The 24057-nt window shown below is 37.4% G+C and overlaps 1 protein-coding gene across 1 annotated transcript in view; it reads left to right on the top strand.

The window, feature by feature from the left end:
* The window catches only part of LOC128866369 (uncharacterized), a 189880-nt gene that overhangs the window by 127888 nt on the left and 37935 nt on the right, over nucleotides 1-24057 (top strand). The window contains 3 exon segments of the mRNA XM_054107040.1: nucleotides 11509-11654; nucleotides 19517-19788; nucleotides 21800-21994. Coding sequence (XP_053963015.1) covers nucleotides 11509-11654; nucleotides 19517-19788; nucleotides 21800-21994 — 613 coding nt within the window.

The raw sequence follows: 24057 nt of genomic DNA, 5'->3' as shown, positions 1-24057 counted from the left end.
AGCGACTATAAAAAACAAATTGTCTGCTTCGCTATGCTTTCGGTATCAATCTACCCCCTACCCTATTCTCTCTTTCTTATTTCTTCCCCTCTTTTTTCCTCTGCAATGGTATCACAGAAGACAAACTCGATTTGAGCCTCAAGCTACCATTTAACCTAACCTAACCGCTTCAACCTAATTTCTCACTAGGTCGCTTACACCGTTCAAGCTTAAATTCTTTTACAATGTAAGTTCTTATATGTTCATATTTAGATACACATAAACATCAGTAAATGAAAGTAATGCGGGCATTTACCTCGCCATTACTGTGGCGCTTTTATCATCTGCTTTAACTTGAGACAAAGTGTCGACTTTTCTTCGTGAGTGAGTATAGAATGGTTTTGGTTTTCTCGCCATTTGACAAAAGTCTCAGGCCCTCTCACTAGGGAAATTGCGCTTAAGTGCATTCACCAACGGTGAATTAAATCCCAACAAATATGCACACGTTTATAAGTTAATATAGGTATATGCATACATAGCAATACCTCAGCAAAGCTAGACATAGATATTTGCTTACTATCGCACCCGTAAACACCCCCCACTTCACCGTCTGGTGATGATACCAAGCTCTTGATAGCTAAACCATCTGTCAGACAGCGCACCTGTTCGGAAGCCAGCAACCATAAAAGTATGCACTTGTATTGGAATTAATGTGTAAAGGTTTACATGTATGGCAATGCCAGTGTCTACCTGTAGTAATTTACTCATTCTACTCGTACATGTTCTGACCCATCCTGATAAGCCTTTGGGGAATACCACGTCAGCCCAAAGGTAAAGTGCGAGTCGATGTCTTTCAACGTAATAGCCATCTGTCCTGCTACGTGCGAACACCTCTCGTTAAAATAGTGTTGCTTTTAGTTCATATTATCGTAGAGACTTCTGTAGTTGTTGCTGCAGTGAACAAAACCCTCGTTATTGCTGCCGCTGCGGTTACTGCCAAACTGACTTTTCTTTGAAAGTTCTTAATACAAATACAAATAACATAGTTGTCAAATGTGAATTGAATTTTCACGCTCACTCACAACCATAAATAAACACAATAATCCAGGCTAACACACATTTCATTTGGTGTCAACCAGTTAATTAAGTCAATTCAAAAATATTGGCATTCTCATCGACTGAGGATAAGCGTGAAAGCCACTCTATTCAATTGCGAACATTACGAATGAAATTAATTGCGAGTTTGCACGTATGTATGTATGTGCATATATAGTATGTATGTACATACCCTGCAGTCAAATCTACTAGTCACATTGTGATGTGCTATGAAATTGTCGGTCTCTGCATCAGTACATCACTAGTTAATTAACTAGTTTATAACGAAAACAAAAAAATGTAGTCCACTTTTTGGCGATTTACAGATTTCGCTGAGCTGGAAAGGAACATAAAAATTGGTAAATAAAAGTTTAAGCATTTATGGATTTATCTTCAACTTAATATGATTTTATTTTTAAAAATTTCGCTTTACCTGAATTTTAAATTTGAGGTTTTTCTTTTATTAAATATTCTGTTATATTTATTATATGTAGCTTTTCTTTCGTTTGATTGATTGGATATTCCTTAAAGTAATTATAAGTTAAGCTTCTAGAGGGAAAACCACACACACGAAACCGAAGGACTTCAGGCCGATTAGCCTATCATCCTTTCTGTTAAAAGCCCTAGAGCGTTTACTAGATATGCATATCAAAGGAGAAATTGGCAATAAGCTATCACCGTCCCAACACGCATACAGCAAAGGCAAATCAGTGGAAACAGCGCTCCACGCGCTAGTTGACACGGTTGAGAAATCACTTCACTATAAGAAATACACCCTCGCTGCCTTTCTAGACATCGAGGGTGCCTTCAATAATATTTATCCGGAGGCTATTACAACTTCGCTAACGGAAATGGGTGTAAACAGGGGACTAGTCTCGTTTATAGAACGAATGCTAACTGGGCGAACAATAATCGCAAATTTGGGTGACACATCCACCAAAAAATTCCCGATCAGGGGCACACCCCAAGGTGGGGTAATCTCTCCACTTCTGTGGAACTTAACTGTCAATACTTCTTCAAGAACTTGAAAAAATGGGAGGGAAAATATTCTCATATGCCGATGATATTGTTATAGCAATCTCGGGGAAGCACCTTCCATCTTTATGCGATCTTCAACAAAGATCCCTCAATAAACTATCACTCTGGTGCAAAAGTCGAGGACTTGAAGTAAATCCGGAAAAAGCGGATCTGATACTATTTAGCAGAAAACATAAAACACCTGCTCTTAAACACATATTCCTAGGAGGGAATCCACTTAGAGTAACAGAAAAGGCGAAATATCTAGGACTTATACTGGATAGGAAGCTAAATTGGGGGCTCACAGTCGCAGATAGAGTACGCAAATCTATGATGGCGTTATACTCCTGTGGAAGGCTAATTCGAAAGAGATGGGGATTGGAACCCAGAATGGTACACTGGCTGTACACAGCAGTGGTTAGGCCTATTCTCTACTATGGCATTCTAATATGGTGGAATGCCCTTTGAGAAGGGGGTGAACATCAAAAAACTTGACAAGGTTCAGAGACTAGCAACTGTTCTCATAACTGGCGCGATGTCAACCACACCATCGAAAGCATTATATGCGACATTAAACTTCCTGCCAGTAGATCTGCAGGCAAAATATATCGCGCGTAGCACGGCAATAAGGCTGAACACTCTAAGCAAGTGGTCAAATAAGAGCTACGGTCACGGCAAAATCCTGGCTGGCACTTCGGATATTCCCGGATTGGTGGACTATGCACTCCCACCTACACTTCCCATTACATCGTTCACGATCCTCCTACCCTCAAGGGAAGAGTGGGAACGGGACGATGTAAGACAGGGCGAGTCTATCCATGTATACACAGATGGCTCAAAGCTCGAGGGAAGGGTGGGCGGAGGTGTATACTCCGAGCATCTGGGGATCTCCTTCAGTTTTCGGCTCCCCGACTACTGTAGTGTCTTTCAGGCTGAACTGATGGCAATAACGAAAGCCGCGACACTGGTACAGTGTGATGCGATATCCGGAAATGACATCTACATTTTCACTGACAGCCAGGCGGCGATAAAATCCCTCACAAAACAGTCGACAACCTCCAAGGTAGCCATGAAATGCCGCACATCTCTTAACGAGATGGCTGAGTCATTTCACCTATATTATCCATATGGGTTCCTGGCCATCGCGACATTGAGGGTAACTGTAGAGCCGATGAACTAGCGAGACTCGGCACCAAGTTGACCGATGAGTGCATAGACAATGACATAGGCATTCCCTTACAAACATGTAAGCTACTTATCCTTGAAGAAATCGTAAGGAAAGCAAACGAAAGATGGCGCAATGAAGCCACCTGCAAAATCGCCCATCAACTGTGGCCGACTCTTAGTACTAAACGCACAGAATCTTTGCTAAGCCAAAATAAACACAATCTTAGCACACTGATTTCAGTCATAACGGGACATTGGCTTATAAGTAGGCACGCCCAAAGGATGGGTGTGCAAGCACACGACTTCTGTAGAAGTTGTCTTGATGAGGAAGAGGAGGAGACAATCTTGTACCTTCTGTGCCATTGTCCTGCTCTATCCAGACGGAGATTTGCTATTCTAGGCAAACAATTTTTTAACGAATTGGAAGATCTCAGTTCCACAGAAATAGGAGATCTTCTAAAATTTTTGAAAAGCGCACAATGGTTTTAGGAGAAATAGGGAAAGCTACCCCACGCGGCATCACAATGGGCTATGAGACTGAGTGTGTCCCACAAGACAACCGCTTCAACCTAACCTAACTTAAGCTTCTAGGACTCATTATGCAGATGACTGACTACTTCTAACCCTCATTGGTGGCCACCGTAGCTTAATGGAATAGTGCATGACTACCATATGGTAAGGAACGGGTTCGAAACCAACTGCGCGCATGAAACTCAAAATTTCAGTTTTCATTTTTAAATATTTTTAATAGCGGGAAAAGACATGGCACATTTGATGCGTAAAGCCTAAGAAGTTGTATTTTTAAAGGTATACTTCAAATATTTTGGCGTTTTAAGTTTGTTTTTTCTCTGTAGGCTCTCTTTCGTTGATAGTGCATTATTGTAGTACTTCGTTATAACATTCTGTAAATTCTGCTGGTGTATATTTTTTTCGCTTTTGCTATGTCTGCAAATTAAATATTATTAATAGGCAATTTGCCAATATGAGGCCGATCAGCTTGCCTTGATAATGACATATTATAATGGAAGATCGAAAATTCATGAGATTGAGATATAATTTTTTGTGATAATTCATCAGTTTTTTTGGATCTAAAGAAACTCATAATATACTGAAACTTCAAATTTTACAATTTGATTTTTAGGCACTTCTTTTCCGTAACTTCTTACTGATTAAAGATTAGCTTCGAAATTTAGTTGATCCCATTTCTTGAAATCAATGATGTCTCGTGTATTTACTTTTTTAATACTAAATTTCTCAGTGTTCCTGGACTATACTATAAGATTAACATATGTATTGTTGATGGGTGAACCTTGATCCTCACGTCTAATTTTCTTTCTGACGACTGATGTCACAATCATTGAAAGAGTGCCGCACACTCGAAATTATAGATTGATCATCATATTTCTTTGCGCAGATACCGAAGGTGGTCCTTATTGGATCATAATAGGTACAGAGAGAAATTTAGAACCCACTGATATTGGAAAGCGTATTTGTGAAATTATGCGAGATGTGCGCTTTTCGAAATTGCATATTCAGTTCTAGTCGCTATGGAATTAGTACGACTTCTATCAAATAAAAGTTCATGAACTATAATATGGTATAATATTTGCTGAATAATTTGGCTTTTCGCTGCAGTACACATACACATATGTATGCCTGTAAGTGTATTAATTGCGTCTGGTCACTGGCTTTCCCACAACATGTTGCCTCCTCAATTATTCTTATTATAGCGCGTCTATAATTACTTGTCTCTATGTGCGTATATATGTGAATGTTTTTTTATTCGTCTGCATACGCACATTAATTCAATCTAATATGCATGTGTTACGAAAAATTCTAATTTATTTATTTTTATAGGACTGTTTTATCTTGGGCTTGTAGATTTTTTACAGCCACTTGGGGGATTAACTGGCATTTTGCCATAACCTACTTTTATTGCCTTTATTTTGGAAAGCATTTTGAGTAAATTAATTGATACAATCGTTTAATAAAATGATTACTGAATTTTTCAAGCATTCTAACTAAAGAAAAGGTCTGCATCATTGCCATTAAATTGCAAGAAGAAGGAGCTTTAATTGAGTTATAATAGATGTCTTGCGCGCTTAAATGCTTTTTGATCATTTATATAAAAATTGGTTTATATGGGCTATTATTTAATAGCAGACGATTCGCAATAGGGATATCTGTCAAAATAGCAGGCCAACGAAACAAATGTTCTTGAAAATTTCTATTCAGTGCATCCCTCCTAAATCTGCAAAGACTTATAGCAGAATAACATTTACTAGTCGTGAAACTCTTTTTCCACAGTCACAGATAGTATTCAGTAAAAATGGTCCGATGTAGTTGTGACCATTTTACGACTCACTCACTTCTATGCATATTAAAAAATGGCTAAAAACACATCAATTACTGGACTAATTTTTTCGAGTTCTATTCGTTACTCTTTAAATTGAAAGGAGAGTCCTGCGGCGCCTAGGAGTAGTAGTAGTATAGTAGTAAACGACCACTTGCCGACAAACAACGGAATCGGCTGTCAGGGATAAAGGGATGACATTGTAACCTGTCCAAGGCAACAAAGGCTCTCATGATCTGCGAACGTCTAGCAGGAAAATCTTGGTGCTGTAACCCAAGAATCCGGAGATGGATGTACATCATGATAATAAGACGGTGGTGATGATAATAATAGTGACGTATGGAGAAATCGCTTGGGCGTCGATAGTCACTCTCTCGACAATGCGGGCAACGCTTACTAATCTTCAGCGCTTAGCATGCGTGTGCATCACGGGAGCGATGCGGACCTGTCCTACAGCTGCGATGGAAGTGATGCTCGAGCCGACACCGCTCCATATAGTCATTCGGCAATCAGCCAAGCGTACTTTGTTGAATATTACTAGGGAAAGGAAAAGTGATGTCATCTGAAAAACATGGACTTGCTAAAGCTGCAGCTCCCACTCAGCTACCCAGAGGTGATATTCGATAAGAAGTTCAGAGCTGAAGTGAGCAATAAGTTGAACTGGAGCAGACCGGCATTTGAAAAGAAACTTCAGGAGTGTACCCTGCACTGGTACACAGATGGCCCGAAGACCACAGAAGGCATAGGCGTTGGAATTTAAGACCCCAAAACCAAACGGTCTGTGCCGATGAGTAGCTTTACCATCTGTCTATATGCAGAGATAAACTTAGACAGGAATGTCCGGAATGAGCGAATTGCCATTCTGACTGGCAGTCAGGCGGCACTCATGACCCGCCCCTATCGTCCTGTTAGATCAAATCTTCATTGGCACTTGAGTGTATCAAGAAACTTAATCTACTAGGAAAGCACAATTGCATCCGACTAATTTGGGTCCCAGGACACAGGGGTATAACTGGGAACGAAGTAGCGGACGCATTGGTGAGAAAGGTTGCGGCCTCGCCTTTAACAGAACCCAAGCCCTTCCTTGCCATGAGACAACACACCATCAAGGAGAAGCTCAGGAGTGAAAAACTAGGGATAATGCAGGTTTGCTGGCACCAACCTATGGGACTATGTTAGGTGAAATCCTTCCTGGGAGAGTACAACCAAAAGTGGTTTAAAAAACGTATAGCCCTCACCAAGGATAATCTGAGAATACTCACGGCATCCTCACAGGTCACTGCAAACTCAAATTTAATTTTTTGGGGACACTTTACTTTTTAGTTTTAGGTTATTTTTATACGGCCACCGTAGCTGAATGTGTTGGCCCGTGACTACCATTCGAAAGTGCCCGGCTTCGATCACCAAATGATAAAAAAATTTCTTCTTACAGAGGCCGTTCCTCGGCAATGGCAAGCCTTCGAGTGTATTTCTGCCTCATAAAAAATATCTGCCGTTCAGAGTCGGCTTAAAACTCCATTAGTGGAACAACAACAAATGCACACCACAAATTAGAATAGGAGCTCTGCCAAACACCCAATAAAGGGTGTAAGCGCCACTTATATTATTTTATATAAGTATGTATATGTATTATTTTTAGACAACTTGTTTTGCAACTATTCCATCTTCTTAGGGCGGTTAAAGAGTAAGAAATCAAAGATAAACAAATTTGAGTTTTTGAGACAAACTTAATTTCATTTTTTTTTTCTCAATGGCTTCATCTTAAGCGGGTATTTATTTTGTGTTGTTGATTGAAATGAAAATTAATTTCACGCAGGTATATATCGATATGGCCCGTATTCACAGTCATAAATTTGCTAATACTACTTAGTCCTGCCATAAGTTCCGTTACAAGTTAAGTTCGTTATAAAGGGTGATTTTTTAAGAGCTATAGGAAAGTTTTTCAAACAAACACACGTAAAATTCAGAAAAATTCATAAAATTTTTATTTAAATCGATAGTACAGTCCATATAATTTAATGTTTGAAGATTATTTCATGCAAATGTTGACCGCGACTGCGCTTCAAATGATCCATCCGCTTAGTCCAATTTTGGCATACTGTTTCCAATGTTTCGGCCGGTATCTCTCATATAAATGCATTAATATTGTCTTCCAATGTGTTAATTGAAGCAGGCTTATCTGAATAGACATGAGCTTTAACATAGCCCCACAAAAAATAATCTAAAGGCGTTATATCGCACGATCTTCGCCACTCATTTCGACTGCTTATCCGGTTTTCGGCTTTCGATTTTCGATAATCGATTTATTTTTATCCAGGTAGAATTTCGATTGAACTTTCTCCCATAACTCTTGGGTATGGGCAATCCTAAATATGTCAAAACAGTTTTAATAGCATAACGTCAAAACTTTGGAATTTTGCCATAAAAAGGATTTTTTCTGCTTCCATTTCATATGATTCGTGAGAAATTACAAATCCCGAAAATTTCGTAATTTTTGTAAATAATACCCAGGGTCTCGGGATTGACATCCTTAAGAAGCATACAACACTCTACAATAATTATCCAGGAAAATTTCATATGCACGTGAAATAATATACGATTTTTACATAATAAGGCTGGGTACTCAGTTTTTAGTTTTCTTATCAATTTAAGTTTTTAAAGGACTTTAAAGCTTCAAAGGACTAAACCTTCAAAAAATGTTTTTAAATTATATGATATCAACGTGCATATCAAACGAAAGAATATACATATATCCAGATATTAATAAAGCGATGGTTGTAGGCAAATGCGTTTGTGCGTAATTCCCGTCGGAAGTGCCCGAGTTCGAAACACGTATTGATCAAAAAAGTTTGTTTCTGCCATGAAAAAGCTCTTCATAAAAAAGGGGGCGTAAAACTATTAGTCCCTCCATTTGTGAAAAAACAGGAAGACTCCCTCTCGAAATAGGAGGAGAAGCTTAGTCAAACCCATAAAAATGTTGCAATTGTAAAAAATAAAATTGTAAAATTATTTATACATTATATATTAATGAGAATTAATTTTACTCTTCGTCAGGCAAATATAGCGCAATAATGTTTGTTGAAAAATATATATCCTTAAATATACTTGAAATGACTTAACAAATTATTTAAAAAAATAAATAAATCTTATGCATATTATATATTATGTAATACATACCTCAACTTTGTTCTTCTAGCTGTTTTATAAAAATGTAAAAAAATAGTTGAACTTTCCCGCTATAAAATAAAGTATACGCAATGGTTACCTCTGTTTACGTTTTTCCTTTGAAAGTCCTGTAAAAGATTAAATTGAAGAGAGAATGAAATTTTTAGATGCTGCACTACTATATAAAATCTATAATTTCACTAGCTATTACATTTTTAAGGGGTAACAACAAAAATTTACTTTTGTCGCACGGTGCAATCCATAGATTTCATTTCTAAACGAGCAACTCAAATGCCATTAAGAATGCCACAGCAGCAGCAGCTTTCTCGTTATCTTTGATAGATGTCATCGCCACGAGCGCGGAAAATACTTATCAAAATGAAATACAAATTGCAAAATTAGCCCCTAGGATAATATAATATATTAATAATAAAAGCTCGCTATTCGTTTAATGTAGATGTGCACTGCCACGCGCAGCTTTCAAGTGGGAATGCCCGTTCGTTCTCGTGGGATGAAAAGTGTTGCGCGCATTCAAGCGACACCGTCCGCTCAGCAAACAATTGGCCACAATTCACCGTTGGCAGCAAAGTGAACTTTTTCAATTCATTGAGCATTGCCTTACGCCTCATTTAATGCACACTCCCATTCATTCACTTGTTTTAATTAAATTTTTAATTACACAAACAAACACCTTTTGCAATGGCATCCCTATTTACACCCTGAGGTAAGAATGCGAGGTGGTGAATAAAAAAATGCAATTCCTGAATTTATTAACTAGATTTGTTTTGGTGCATTCAGGTGACTAAAATTGTAACAGCTGCAAAATGAAACAAAATGTATGCAAAGGAATTCTTGAGAAAATATTTTTATTTTAAAAAGATGGCTTCATAATAGAAACTGGCGTATTTATAATAAACGAAATTCGGTTAATTCGGTAATAATGGCGATACAGATAGAGTTAGTTTAACAAGCTAATTTCCATACAGTAGTGCAACATTTGGGAATTATTTTCTTCGGTTTTCATTGCACAATATTAGAAATTGAGCGATTGATAGTGAATATTCGGTGGCATATCGGAAAACAGATGGTTTCGATGTACACAGAAAATGCATTTGTTCATTTCAATTTTTTTCGCGATCAGGGATGTTTTTGATTTTTCATTTTTTTGTAGCACTTCAGCACTCAACTAATTTGTTATTGCGAGATTATTAATTATCAAAACAAACAAAAATAAGAAAAACTCCCTGGGTTTTTTTGAAGAACTATTATTCCTATTATTATTTAAATATTTTTTAATTTTTAATATTTTAGAGTTTTTAATATTTTAAAATTTTTAGTATTTTTAACGTTTAATATTTTAAAATTTTTAATATTTTGAAATTTTTAATACTTTAAAATTTTTAATATTTTCAAATTTTTAACATTTTGAAATTTTTAATATTATTGAATTTTTAATATTTTAAAATTTTTAATATTTTCAAATTGTTTTACCTATATTTATTTAAAATTAAAGTAGTCAGTCGACGTTCTGTACACTAAACAATTCAAGGAGCAGCAGATGCTCAGTTACTTACTGCTTCGTCAGCATTGCTCCGGTTGACTTGAATGACTATTGTTAGAATTTTATTATCAGAACTATCAGAAAAATTAATTTTCTACTTTTTAGTCCACTTATAGAAACGGCCGACGTAGCGTAATGGGTTGGAGAGTGATTAGGTTCATTCGAAGTGTATAGGTTCGAATCCACGTGCATGCAACACAAAATGATAGAATTCTTATATATATCAAGTCGTAAATATATGTTAACACTTTTTTACTTGATTCTTATTAATACTTGTTGGCCATTTTTTATCGAAATTGGTGACTTTTGCACTAAATTTAGTTTTTTTTTTGGTCTACAAAGAATTAGTACGTTACAAGTTAAATACTATTGATAATGTCTATCATTCAAATGTCTTAAAAAATTCATGTTCAGTTTTCCGGTTGCTATCAGTAAATCCAAATTAAATACAATAGATTAGTTGGGCAGCGCCTTAAATGTTCTACGAAATGCATCTGTGATTCTTCACTTCGCAACCAGCAGATTTGACTGCTGGGTATTTGGAAAATTTTCCAATTGTCTGTATAAAATAACGCTGCCAACGCCGAACACTTCCTGTGTCACTTTGCCTTTATTGTTGTTATTTGTATTGTATGCATGTGCGAGTATATTTGCGTATAAATATTTGTGTTCTCGACTGTATCCACTGGCACATCTCCATTGTTACACGACGCTTTTTATCTTAATCATAAACTTTTTTTATTCATAGCTACGTACAACACTGCACTTATTCCTGCATTCCTTTTACGCATTCTTTTGCACTCACTGTAAACCTGGTTGCACTATTGTACCAAATAGCCCTTGCCCTCCAGCACAGCATGCGCCTAGCATACGTTGCCCCTACTCGTACAAAGCCATTAAATCCACAGCGTTGTAATGGTTTTAGCCTGCCAGCTAGCATTTTATATTCATTTATTCTCCCCTACATAAGTAGCTGTGTACAGATGCCTGCACCTGCATCCTAGCCACAAAGATGTTCTGGGCTATGTATTATCCATTGCTCTTTACTCTTTAACTTCTTAGCTCGTCTCCCCGCTCGTCTGTTCGTCTGCTCGCCTACCCCTCTGCATCCTTTGTTTTTTGTGTCGCGCTTGTAGTTTGTGGCAAAGAGTGGTAATTGAATTAATTTAAGTTACAGGGTTGTCCAGGATGTCGCCGGTAATAGCGAGGCAATCATTTTAGATCGTCTATCGCCCAGCACGCAGTACTCCATAGCAGTGACAGCTATCTGGCTTGGAAAGAAATATCGCAGCAGACAGATAATATTTCGCACACTAGGTAAATATTTTCAATTGATTTACTAATACATACGTACATATACCACACAATTTTTTGTAGTTAGGGTATTCATAGGATATATTCATATGATAAATGTTGTAAGTCATAAAATATTGCAATAGTTTAAAAGCAAAAAATTTCTAGCTCTCACTGGAAAGGAAGCTATAAAAAATAGATCTTCGCATGCCAGAATTTCCATTCATTATAAATATTCAGTTATTTTTTTTTTAAGTAAAATAGTAGCTTTTATTTTATTTTTTTCATTTTCACTTGTCTCAATTACTGCAAGAATGTCATAACCCAAAACAAATATGTATGTACCTTCTGCTCAAATATGAACGAGACGTTATCAATAAAACGGTCCGCGGATGACATATGGCAAAAATAAATTTTTTGTTTTTTGGTAGGACTGTTATAAGCTTACATGGCAAATTTCAGCGTGATATGTCACATAGTTTGTTTTCTGTGCTACTGAAAACAAGTCAAGCTCGAGTGTGTTCTTCGAATTTAACGATGGAAATTCAAGTTGAACAAAGAATTTGTTTGAAATTTTTTTATTCCAACAAAATTTCGGCTTCAGACGCCTTAAAAATGTTGCAGACAACCTATGGGGACTCTGCTCTATCGCGTGCACGTGTTTTCCAGTGGTACAAATCGTTCAAAGAGGGCCGTACATCGGTTGAAAACTTGCCTCATGAACGTCGTCCAGCAACATCAGTAAACGGCGAAAACATCGGAAAAGTAAAGGAAATTGTGCTTGAAAATCGCACAAATCGCAAAATCGGTTAACGCTGAATATTATTTAGACGTTTTAAAGCGTTTGCGCGAGAACACTCGTCTTAAAAGGAAGGAATTGTGGGACAACAAGTCATGGTTCTTGCATCACGATAATGCACCAGCTCACACATCACGTCTTGTTCGCGATTATTTGAACAAAAATAATGTTAATATCGTTCCGCAAGCACCGTATTCGCCTGATATGGCTCCATGTGACTTTTTCCTGTTTCCCAAGCTCAAGTTGCCGCTCCGTGGAAAACATTTTGAGACAATTGAAGTCATAAAAGAGAATTCGAAGAACACACTCGAGCTTCACTTGTTTGCAGTAGCACAGAAAACAAACTATGTGACATATCACGCTGAAATTTGCCATGTAAGCTTATAACAGTCCTACCAAAAAACAAAAAATTTATTTTTGCCATATGTCATCCGCGGACCGTTTTATTGATAACGTCTCGTTCATATTTGAGCAGAAGGTATATATAAATATGCAGAAATGGTCCCAGGTCTTCTTGTGCGCTAGCTCCAGGTAAACCCATTGCGGTGTAAAAAATTCATGGCAAAATCTATTAAAAGAATATCACTAGATGAAAATATGTAGTTAGTGTTTTTATGGATTTAAGTGTCAATAATCTAAAAATGCAATATTTATTACAGCCTATGAAAAACTATTAAATCAAAAATAAATTTATGTTATAATTAACTTGTCCACTTTAGTGAAACCAATGGCGCATGTCTTACGGTTTACAGAAGAAAAATATTACATAATACTTAGAACCCAGCTAAACAATTCATTTAGTACAATAATATTTTGAGGTAGTATTTTCTGGAAGAAAAATCTAGAATCAATATGGTTGGAAACCATATTAAATTCTCTCAAAGTTCTAGAAATCGGATATTAGAAACATGTTTAGTTCTAACCGTCCCTAACGAGAAAATAGCAAGATTTCGTAAGATTCGCTGAAGAATATTGATATAAATTTTCTCGAGCAACGATGAGGAGACAATCGCCCCACTTATCAAATCCAACTATCCATACTGTCTAGTGATTTTAGGTTAATGGAATGATTTTAAGTTAAGAGACATGCAAATACTTGCTTATATCTCGTGAAACCGATACAATAATTTTGAAATCGTAGATGATTTCTAGATTGGTCTTAAATTGGCAATATTTTTATAATTGCCGGTTTTAAATAAGGAATAATAGTTGTTGCTTTCCAGGCATCTACAGGGTTTTATTGAAAAGTATTGAGCCTTCCCGCGTGGAGCGTTTGCCAAGCGATCAACCGAATCGGCTGGTGAGGGAAAATGATCGTTGGACCTTCCCCTTTCACTAGAAACCGATCCCAGTTCGCTGGCAACAGCGGTGCAGTCAACATCGCCCCGCGCGTGAAAGCTGTTTTAAAAGTGTGTTAGGATTTTGCAGTGGCAAAAATGCAACGATCGTTGGAGCAACGTTACTCGATCAAATTTTGCGTAAAGCTAAACAACACGAGTACCGAAACCATTGGGCTACTCAAGGAGGCTTACGGGGACCAATCTCTGTCCAGTGCCCAGGTAAAACGGTGGCACAAGTCGTTGAAGGAAGGCCGGGAGGACGTCGAAGATGAACAGCGATCTGGAAGGCCTTCGACGACGCAAACAGACGAAGATGTGAACCGGCTTCGTGAATTTGTACCTCCAGGAAGCACTCTAAACGCGGCATTTTACAAAGAAGTGCTGCTTCGGCTGAAAAACCGCGTCGCCCGGGTTCGGCCCGACCTCGTCAACAATTGGACCCTTCATCACGACAATGCGCCGGCGCACACCGCCTTCCTCTGCATTGGTCAAGATGGGGGTTCTGGTGCTTCCCCACCCTCCCTACATCCCAGACCCGTCCCCTCCGGACTTCTTTTTGTTCCCGCGCCTGAAAAGAAAGCTGAAGGGGGGGGCGTTTCGACTCCATCGAGGCGATCCAAAAAACTATGACAGCCGAATTGAACGCGATTCCGGCGGATGAGTTTAAAAAATGTTTCCTGCAGTGGAAGGACCGATACCAGCGGTGTATTGGCGCTCAAGGGTCCTATTTTGAAGAATATTAGTTGTATAAGCCAAAAGGTTTAATAAAACTGCTTAAAAAAATAAGGCTCATTACTTTTCAATCAAACCCTGTATAAACTATCTCTATTCAAGGGATTTGTTGAGCATTAATAAAAGTGGATAGGCAACTGCAGAGCAGTTTTTAAAAAGATACAAATATGTCCCGTCTACACCAAATTTTGCTGATGCCTTAAGTTGCCGAATTCACTCTTTAACATAAAAAGCATTAAGGTTAATGCGCTAAGATTAACTGCGGATTTTTTGTTCTAGTGACACTCATGAATCCAGTCTAAGTCTACTTCAAAATTTGTGCGGAAGAAATCTTCAAAAAGATTAGCTACATCTAGAGAAGAATGTGTTTGGGTTTCACTATAACAGACAAGGGAAGGATGCATTATAATTTCCTCGATTTAACATGTCGCCAGAACGAACTAGGAATTAATTTTATGTCCCATTCGAACTTAAGAATACAGTTTCGCTTTAAATTCCTACACAAAGATTTAAGTTCTCTAGAAAATTACAAATATTTTTCTTTATGAGGAATGGAGACATTGTAGATTGAGAACTTTAAAGCCGTTTTTCTAGATATTTCGGTTTCTTTGCTGTAAGAATTAGATTGGAAAATCAAGAGCTGCTTAAATGTAATCATATATCTACAGTGGGTCATGCTCACTGTTCAACTCTAAATCAGAATTTCGGTAGAGTAAATTAATTAATTTTCGATAAAAAACGTGTTTGTCATTAGTTTAGAGTCTACCCCATTTGGGAGGTTGAATTAGTTTTAAAGGTTTTTTCGAAGATTTGGGGCTTTATTGTGAAACTTTCGCCCATCTTTCGGGCAATTTCCGGATGCCGTTTCTCCAAAATTCTGGCCGCTGCTTGGCTATCCATGACTCAACCCATATTTTGGTAGCCTTGTACGAGGGGAACCGCTGGTCCGCCAAATCGAGACTCATATGCCGGAACAAATGATAATCGGAGGGAGCTATGTCTGGACTATACGGCGGGTGGGGTAACACTTCCCAGCCAAGCATTCCAAGGTATTTTTTGACAGGTTGAGCAACATGCGGCCGAGCGTTGTCATGTTGCAAAATAACCTTGTCGTGCCTTTTAACCGTTTCCGGCCGTTTTTCTTTCAATGCCCAGCTTAAACGCATCAATTGCAGTCGGTAACGATCCCCCGTGATTGTTTCGCCCGGTTGGAGCAGCTCAAAATATACGACGCCGACCTGATCCCACCAAATGCAGAGCATGATTTTCTTGCCGTGAATATTCTGCTTGGCCGTCGACGTTGATGCGTGGCCGGGCAAACCCCATGATTTTTTGCGTTTTGGGTTATCGTAGTGGATCCATTTTTCGTCGCCAGTCACCACCCGATGCAAAAAACCCTTCCGATTTTGTCGCTCGATCAGCAATTCGCACGTAAAAAGTCGCCGTTCGCCGTCGCGCAGCTTCAATTCGTACGGGACCCAATGTCCTTGCTTTTGGATCATTCCCATCGCTTTTAGACGCTTGCAAACGGTTATTTTATCAACGCCCAATGATTCAGCAAGCTCTTCTTGGGTTTGGCACGAGTCCTCGTTTACCAATTCCCCCAATTCCGCGACCTCGAACTTTTTGGGCTGGCCAAGACGCTCCTTGTCTTCGGTGTGAAAATCACCACTTTTGAGTCGTCGAAACCAGTACTCACATGTTGAAATCGACGGAGTATGGTCTGGGTAGGCATCCTGCAGCAATTCACGGGCTTGGGCTGTATTTTTTTTTAAATTGAAGCAGAAAAGCAAAGCTTCACGCAAATTGCGTTTCGACGGCATGAAAGTTGACATACTCGGAGCACGAAAACACTGCGTTATAAACAACGAAATGACAGATACTGATAAACAAAGCCTAGGAATGAGGCTTTGTCATGAATATATATTCAGTATTGCCAACGCGATAAAGTGATAAATAGCGCCATCTGTGTGTCACCTTTAAAACTAATTCAACCTCCCAAAAAACTTATATTTACATTCAACATTTTTGTACTACAATAATAAATAAAAATAAGGAAAACCGTAGAATTCATGTCCAAATTAATAATCGTAAATAATTTTATGTACTTCAAATATTATACAAAACTCCCTGGTTAGTATTTAGTGGCTAATTCTATTATCACTGCACTTGCATGCTTTGGTATAGATTCTACCACGCTTTTACAAATGCCAGGTGAAATATTGCACTATTCGTTTCCAGAGATTCCTTTAATGCGTTTGTGTTCCGACAAAGTAAATTTATTACTTTTTTGAGCAACTCTTCCAAAACACGCTTGATTATATTGGGATCAAGCAATTGAGTGGATGTTTGAAGTAGTTTAGTGCACTTGTAGATGAGCCACATCTTGGCAACCACGGAGGTGTGTTTCAGATCGTCGCCCTGATAAAAAGCAAAATTGTGCAATATACCCAACCGTTTGGCACTTTGTTTAAAATTAGATTTAACTATGTTCAGGTAATGCAAATTATCCATATTGACTTCTACATACAAAATCAATATGTCCAACACCTGTGCTTGAAAAACAACACCACACCATCACAGAACCACCTGAAGAAGTAGCCACCTTCAGAGTAGCCTTTTTATTCTTCGGCTCAAATTCAGTATTGAAGTTTCCGCAGACATGACACTTTCCATCCTACCCATTTAAATTATATTAGCTTGCAGCTGCGGTTATTACCGTATAATAATAGAGTAAATTAAAGCAGTAGTGATTTAGTTATATACTTATAATATCCTATCGTTTTCCCGAAGAACACATCCTTAGTCATATATTCAATGACAAATTTCATGCGGCGCTCTTATGTTTTGGTGTGATAAAGGGCATCTTTCGCGCAATTCGCCTGCAGAAGTTGTGATTTTCCAACACATTTCGAACTGTTTTATCACACACCTTTTTATTAGTATTTTCCTTGAGCATTTTATCAAGTTCTACGACTGAAACAAAATAATTTTGTTCAACTTTAACTTAAAATCATCGTTTTCGCGGTCATTAAGTTTATTTCCCTGTCCTAGGCTGCTTTTATTAGCAATTGCAGAGTACCTACTGCGTATTCTTTTTATGTGTTGCACTATAGAGTGAGTCCTGTTCATTAAATTGCCAATTTCTCTACAAGATTTTGCTTTTTCATGCAATTTAATAATCATCCGGCGTTAATTCTTAGAGGTTTGTGTCTATGTTCACCACTTCAACAGCTGCAGTCGGGATGTAGATCAGTACGGAATTCTGCAATTGATTATGACGCTCTTGCAGCAAATAAGCGACTTTATCTTTTTAGTGCAAGATATTTTCTTTTCGAGCAATCGAGCAATATATTAACATTTCAACAGTTTGATTTATTTTAATTTATATTTATACCTTGCAACTTTACGATTTACCTCTTAATGAGACCATGTGAATACCCTAATTGTACGTACTATGTGTACATTACATACATACATACTTACTTAAAATAACCGCACGAAACACAACCCCATAATCGGATATTTCACCCCTCCAAAAAGTATTACAAAGACACCACATATTGACTCGTTTTGACTAGTTGCTTATTTATTTATTTCAATTATTTTTTATAAAAAAAATAGTTCATTTTATAAGAAACACCATATTTATAATAATTGGACAAAATTTTGCAAAATTTTTTACAAGATATAAAAAAAAATTTTAGTGCTCAGTTTTATAGCCAATTAAATTTTAATATAGCAACTTTGAAGTCGCCCAAAATTTTCTTTCATTTTTGGCAGTTTTTATCGAGAATTCAGAAACACTTCAAAAATTTGATGGAATATGATGGGACTGCGTGCTTAAATTTTTTTATTCTGAGTAAAAGGTTTTTTTTGAGGTTTTTTTTTTTTTTTAATAGAGATCGTCCCTCGCCAAGCAGTGGCATACTTCCGAGTCTATTTCTGCCCTAAAAAAAATCCTCTTAAAAAACCATCGGCCGTTCAGATCGGCTTAAACTGTAGGTTCGTCTATTTGTGGAACAACATTAAAACGCCCGCTACAAATAAGAGGAGGAGCTCGGCCAAGTACCCGAAAAGGTTATAAGCGCCAATTATTTATTTTATTTTTTATTGAACTGAAAAAATGCTAATAATCAGTGCTTTGTACGGCTTTCTTTTATGCTCAGTGTATTACAAAGAAAAGTCTTTCCAACAATGTCTTTCTGATGTACCTTCACACAGAAGGCTTTGCTAACTAGGCTTCTTGAGAAACTCAATTGAAAGTTTTTAGCCCAAATGCATCTCTGTTCAATTTGCTTTTACTGTTTTCTTAATGTTTGATTTGTTTTTTTTTTTGTATTTTTCTATAGAACTTATGAAAAATTTAAAAACATTTAAATACTTTTAAATGAATTTTGGTACTAAATTAAAAGCGTGCTATATTTACTTAACAACCTTTTTATCTAAATTTAACAAACTTTCATACGTTTTACGAAAAAATTTAACCAAATAAAAAGCCATTATAATGCAACTGTTCAAGAAAGAGTTCTAGAATATTTCTAGTGAAAGACTGTACGTAGTCCCTTCCCAGGGAAAGAAAGATATAAGATCTTACCAAGTGACCCATCTCAAATAAAAAAATAATTAGTGCGCCAAAACAAATACCAAAAGATTTTCTAGAACAGATTTCACTTGCTGCCATTGCCCATTGGGAACATATTCGAAAAGTTTTTTTCGCTGTCCCTTAGCCATCATTGTGCATACACACAAGCCCATATACATACATAAATATTTATCTACATCACCGTAATTGAATGTTTGAGAACTTTATCAATTTACAAGCAAATCAATAATAAAACTAATCGAATTTTTGCCTTTCTTCCTCTACACTCTTCAATCGTTCACGATTTTCTTTTTTCTGTAATTTCATTACTTTTCACCACAAATTGCCATCGCTCGTATAACTGATCGACACGCAATATACGAAATAACAACACCACAAATATGTGGCTCAATCAAAACAACGACTTCAGATATGCCAAAGACATCATCGCAGCAGGACTACGCGCCTGGCACGCTAGGTGGCCAAAATAGTATTGGTAGTATGAATGCTGGTATCGCAGGAGGGAGCACGACCGGCACGGGAGGTGGAAGTAATGTTGCTGGTGGAGGAGGTGGTGTGGGACTTATCGGCGGTAATTTGGCTGGTGCAGCAGCAGCAGTAAATGGTAATGGCACTTATGGGGAAGATGTAACATCAACGGCGACGAATACGCTATCACAGAGGCCGCGCGAATTGCCAACGGTAAGTGTCAATAGCAATTCCGTGAGAGTTTGAAGTGTGTCAGTGTGAGATTGTGAATAAAGTATTGTATATAACGCAAAATTGAAAGCAAATTAAAGATGGATCATTGGGAAAAAATATGAATGTTTTCTAACATTGAAAAACATGTATCCTGTACGAGGACTTCAAAATTATATATTTAAATCAATTTTTTTTTAATCTTTTCAACAAAAGAGCCCAAAAGCGGTTTGATACTTGATCAAAATCACTGAGATTAGCTTCAGTTAGAAGAAAAGAACAAGCAATTGTGTCTGTTAGCAGTAGCTTTAGATATTTTTCCGAGCATCACTCCATGGCTACTAAAAGTGCAAGAATTGCTATCTAAAAATTTGTTTTTGAGTTTAAGGTGGCGGCCGTAGTTCAATGGGGTGGTGCTGGTAGTATCGGAAAACATAGATTCGAATACCAAAATACCAAAATGAATAAAAAGTTGTTTCTAATAGCGGTCGCCCCTCGGCAGGCAACGGGAAAACTCAGAGTGTATTTCTGCCATGAAAAAGCTCCGCATAAAAAATATCTGACATACGGAATCGGCATAAAACTGTAGGTTCCTCCATTTGTGGAAAAATATATGAAGATGCACGCCATAAATAGGAGGAGGAGCTCGGCCAATTATTTATTTATTTTATGTTAGTATGTTATTAAAGTAAATGATTGATATGGGGGATCCCATCGAATATCTTTTTAAACATTTTTTGATATTTTGTTTTTTTGCTGATTGTTTCTGAACTCAGCCATCATACCACAAGGCGTTGTATGTATATGCGCATATACATATGTAGTACACGATGACCAGATAGGAACAACAGGAACAGATAGGAACGGCTGGGGGTGGGCCCAATTTTGGATGGCTTTAAGATGATTTTAGTCCCGACGTAGCTCTAATGAGGCGGCGAGGATTGTCAAGTCGCATGATCGCGGCAGCCAATTAATCAACGCTCGCGGTGATATGTTTGGTTGTCAAAACTCACCTTCATAACTTTGAACGTTGCTTCGCTTGTCTGGCGAAACCGTCGTTGAGCCAAAAATGGTTAACGATTTTTTGCCCAAATTCCGAATCTCCGATCAATTTTTCAGCGCCCAATTAGCGAATTTACAGAGTTTCCTATGATCATCTGGATCCAATTCCGCACATTCGCGTATTCGATGTAGGACCAAATCTTATCAATTATGTGTTGACTCTTTGACGGTGCCCAATTCTTCTGATGGGCACCAAATTGAAATTTCTGGGTCTTTCTCGATACTGGTCGTCACGTCGGCTATGCTTTCTTCACTTCGCACCATTCTTTACATAGTTGATGGCTTGAGGTCCAAAAGAGTTTAAAAAGAGTTTGGAATTTCGATAGTATTTTCAGCGTCAAAAGAAAGTCTCCATCAAATATTGACAAGTTTTGACTATTAATGCAATTTTGTATATTAGAAAATTTTGTAAAAAAATATAGTTCATTCTACAACAAAAGTAATTCAAATAAAGTTTCAAACTTTGCACTAAGTTTATAAAAATGTAGGAAATTTTTATTCAAAATACAAAATCTTTATAGTCGAAATGTTTAGAAAAATGTTGTGTCAATCTTTACAGTCAAAATTTTTAGAAAAATCGTGTGTAAAGATTTTGTATTTTAATATATTTTAGAATAACAAGATGTGAGTTTTAAGTGGCTTTGATTTTTGACAATTTTTTTTTTTTTGCTTAGGAGTTGCGCATTTTAATTGATATAAAAAAATATCAACCATTCATTGTGTGGGGAAAATGCCCATCACCTCACCCATTAGTTCATGAATTTAAGCCCAATAGGTGAAACTCATGTAAGCCGTGAAGTAATCGAACCCTATATTTTTTTTCTTTACTATTTGGGTTACTTATTAAATATATTACGATACATTTTATATAAGAAAATATATTAAGTGTTACATTTCCTCCAATTCACATTTTTCTTATCACTCCCTCTCTCTTCCACTTCCACACCCACAGATACGCGCCGTCGAGATTGGCATTGTTCTCCTCGTATTGATGGTATGGGCTGGTGCCATTGCGCTCTTCTTCAACCGTTGGGGCAAAATACGCATGCTGCTTCCCTACCAACCGGACTACAAGCATGAGCAGCTGAAGGTGCCTGGCACGGGTGTGTGCACAGGTGCCGGCTGCAATGGCCAACATTCGCATCAGGTACGTTCTGTACTCATATTTTATGCGCTTAAGTACACCTTTCATACCTTGGTTTTGCATTACTTTTGGTTGCTGACGCGTAATTGCGTAACCAGGTGCGCGACTCACGTTTGTCCCAATACAGTCACTAAGAATTTCTCCCGAGAATACTTGAGTAAGGAAAAATTTCTTTGAAAGATATGTAATTTAAAATATGTGCAGCGAAATTAAAAAAGAAGGAACTAATGCACACGAAATGTTAAATAACTAGGACTACATGCATACATATTTACGCCCAGGGTGCCGCAAAGAGTAGGCGGAAAATAACTGTTGGTCTTACACTGCGTATACGCAACATAAGTATACTAGCAGGCACTGTGTGGTTGTGCTGGGCTTTGTTTGCTGTTTGCGCGTTGTAGTGCAATTAATTTGGCAGCTCAGACGGGGCTTTTCATTAGGTAGCTTTTGTGTGAAAGCGAAGCAAGTAGTGTAGGAAATAAGCGCGTGAAGAATTTAAAATAAAAAGAAAAATATTTGTTTGTAGTTTGTGAAAGCGAAATTCTCACCTTGCAAATAACAAACATTCGAGCAATTCATGCTTTCACATATTCACTCATTTAACTAAAATAGATAGCGTTAACTACCAATTTTTTTATGTATCTATTTACTTAGGTATGTGCTTAGTTACTCACCCACATAGTGACTGTGGTATTTATATTATTAGACTCAAAAGCAAATTAGATAAGCTACCCAATTTCCTTATTTCCCATTTTCTAATTCGCTGTTGATTGTTAATATATTACGACTGTATTGGTGTTATTATTTTGTATGGCTCGAATAAATATACCAACTAATTTTAACATGAATAAATGATTAAGAAGCCTATTTTCTATATATACATCAACACCCCATATTAGCAGCGCATAATCGTTTTATTGTTTTTTTTTCTACCCAGTACTAGCTAGTTAACCTTCTAGAGTATTTTTGTTAAGACTTAATAAGCTAGGGAGCTATATAAACTTATATAACGTAAAATTACTGGTAAAAAATCAGACTTTAGTTGTGATGAAATGTGGCTCTCAAGAAATCTTTTGTACTGATCACATCGCATAGAACTCAATACTACTGGGGCCCAGAATCCACAAATCATACACTCTCACCAGGGACACCACTATCTTCCAAGCGGAACTATACGCAATAATGGAAGCAGTAAACATCATGCAACGTAGAAACCACAAGAGAGTAAAGATCAAAATACTCTCGGACAGCCAATCAGTTCTAAAAGCTTTAGATAGCTATACCTACAACTCAAAACCCCTCTTAGAATGCCACAAGGCACTCAATAATCTGGCATCCAAAAACAATGTTTCATTAATTTGGGTACCGGGACATGAGGGATATGACGGCAACGAAAAGGCAGACTTTCAAGCCAAAAAAGGGGCAGATGAAAACTTCATCGGACCTAGTCCTATGTTCGGATTCAACAAAAACAACCTAAAACAAAAAGTAAAATACTGGGCCAAAACTCTATTAAATCAGCATTCTAACAATGTAGAGGGTCTTAGACACTCCAAAAAGTTCCTAAGTTTCAACGCTAAAAGAGCTAACATGGCCCTCGCGTTAAACAAAAAGAGCATTCGCATTCTCACAGGCGCCCTCACGGGTCACTTCACCTGCAACAAACACTTACATAAATTAGGCATAACTAACACCAGCACCTGCAGATTCTGCTACGAAGATGAATCATTATCGAATGTCCGGGGTTGACGCATAGAAGGAAAAGGTTTTTAAACAAGTTCATGCTTACAGATGAAGACCTTCAATCACTCCCTCAGAAGGAGCTGGTACAATTCATAAGCATACTTAACAGTCAATAGACAGCATAGGGTGCACAATAGATCAATATGGTCGCAGTGCTAAAGGGCTACACCTTAACCCTTTACAACTATTAACCATTAACCAATCCTATATCACATCTGTTCAGCATTTCAAATCAGTTTGAAAAACAAACATCCCGCTTTTGCTTTTTTTTAATTACGAGAAAGAAAATCGACTATTTATTATCATTGCTTCGGTTCGGAGGC

The sequence above is a fragment of the Anastrepha ludens genome, chromosome 6, assembly GCF_028408465.1.
Source record: "Anastrepha ludens isolate Willacy chromosome 6, idAnaLude1.1, whole genome shotgun sequence".
Taxonomy (NCBI): domain Eukaryota; kingdom Metazoa; phylum Arthropoda; class Insecta; order Diptera; family Tephritidae; genus Anastrepha; species Anastrepha ludens.
This window is presented reverse-complemented; position numbering and strand designations above follow the sequence as displayed.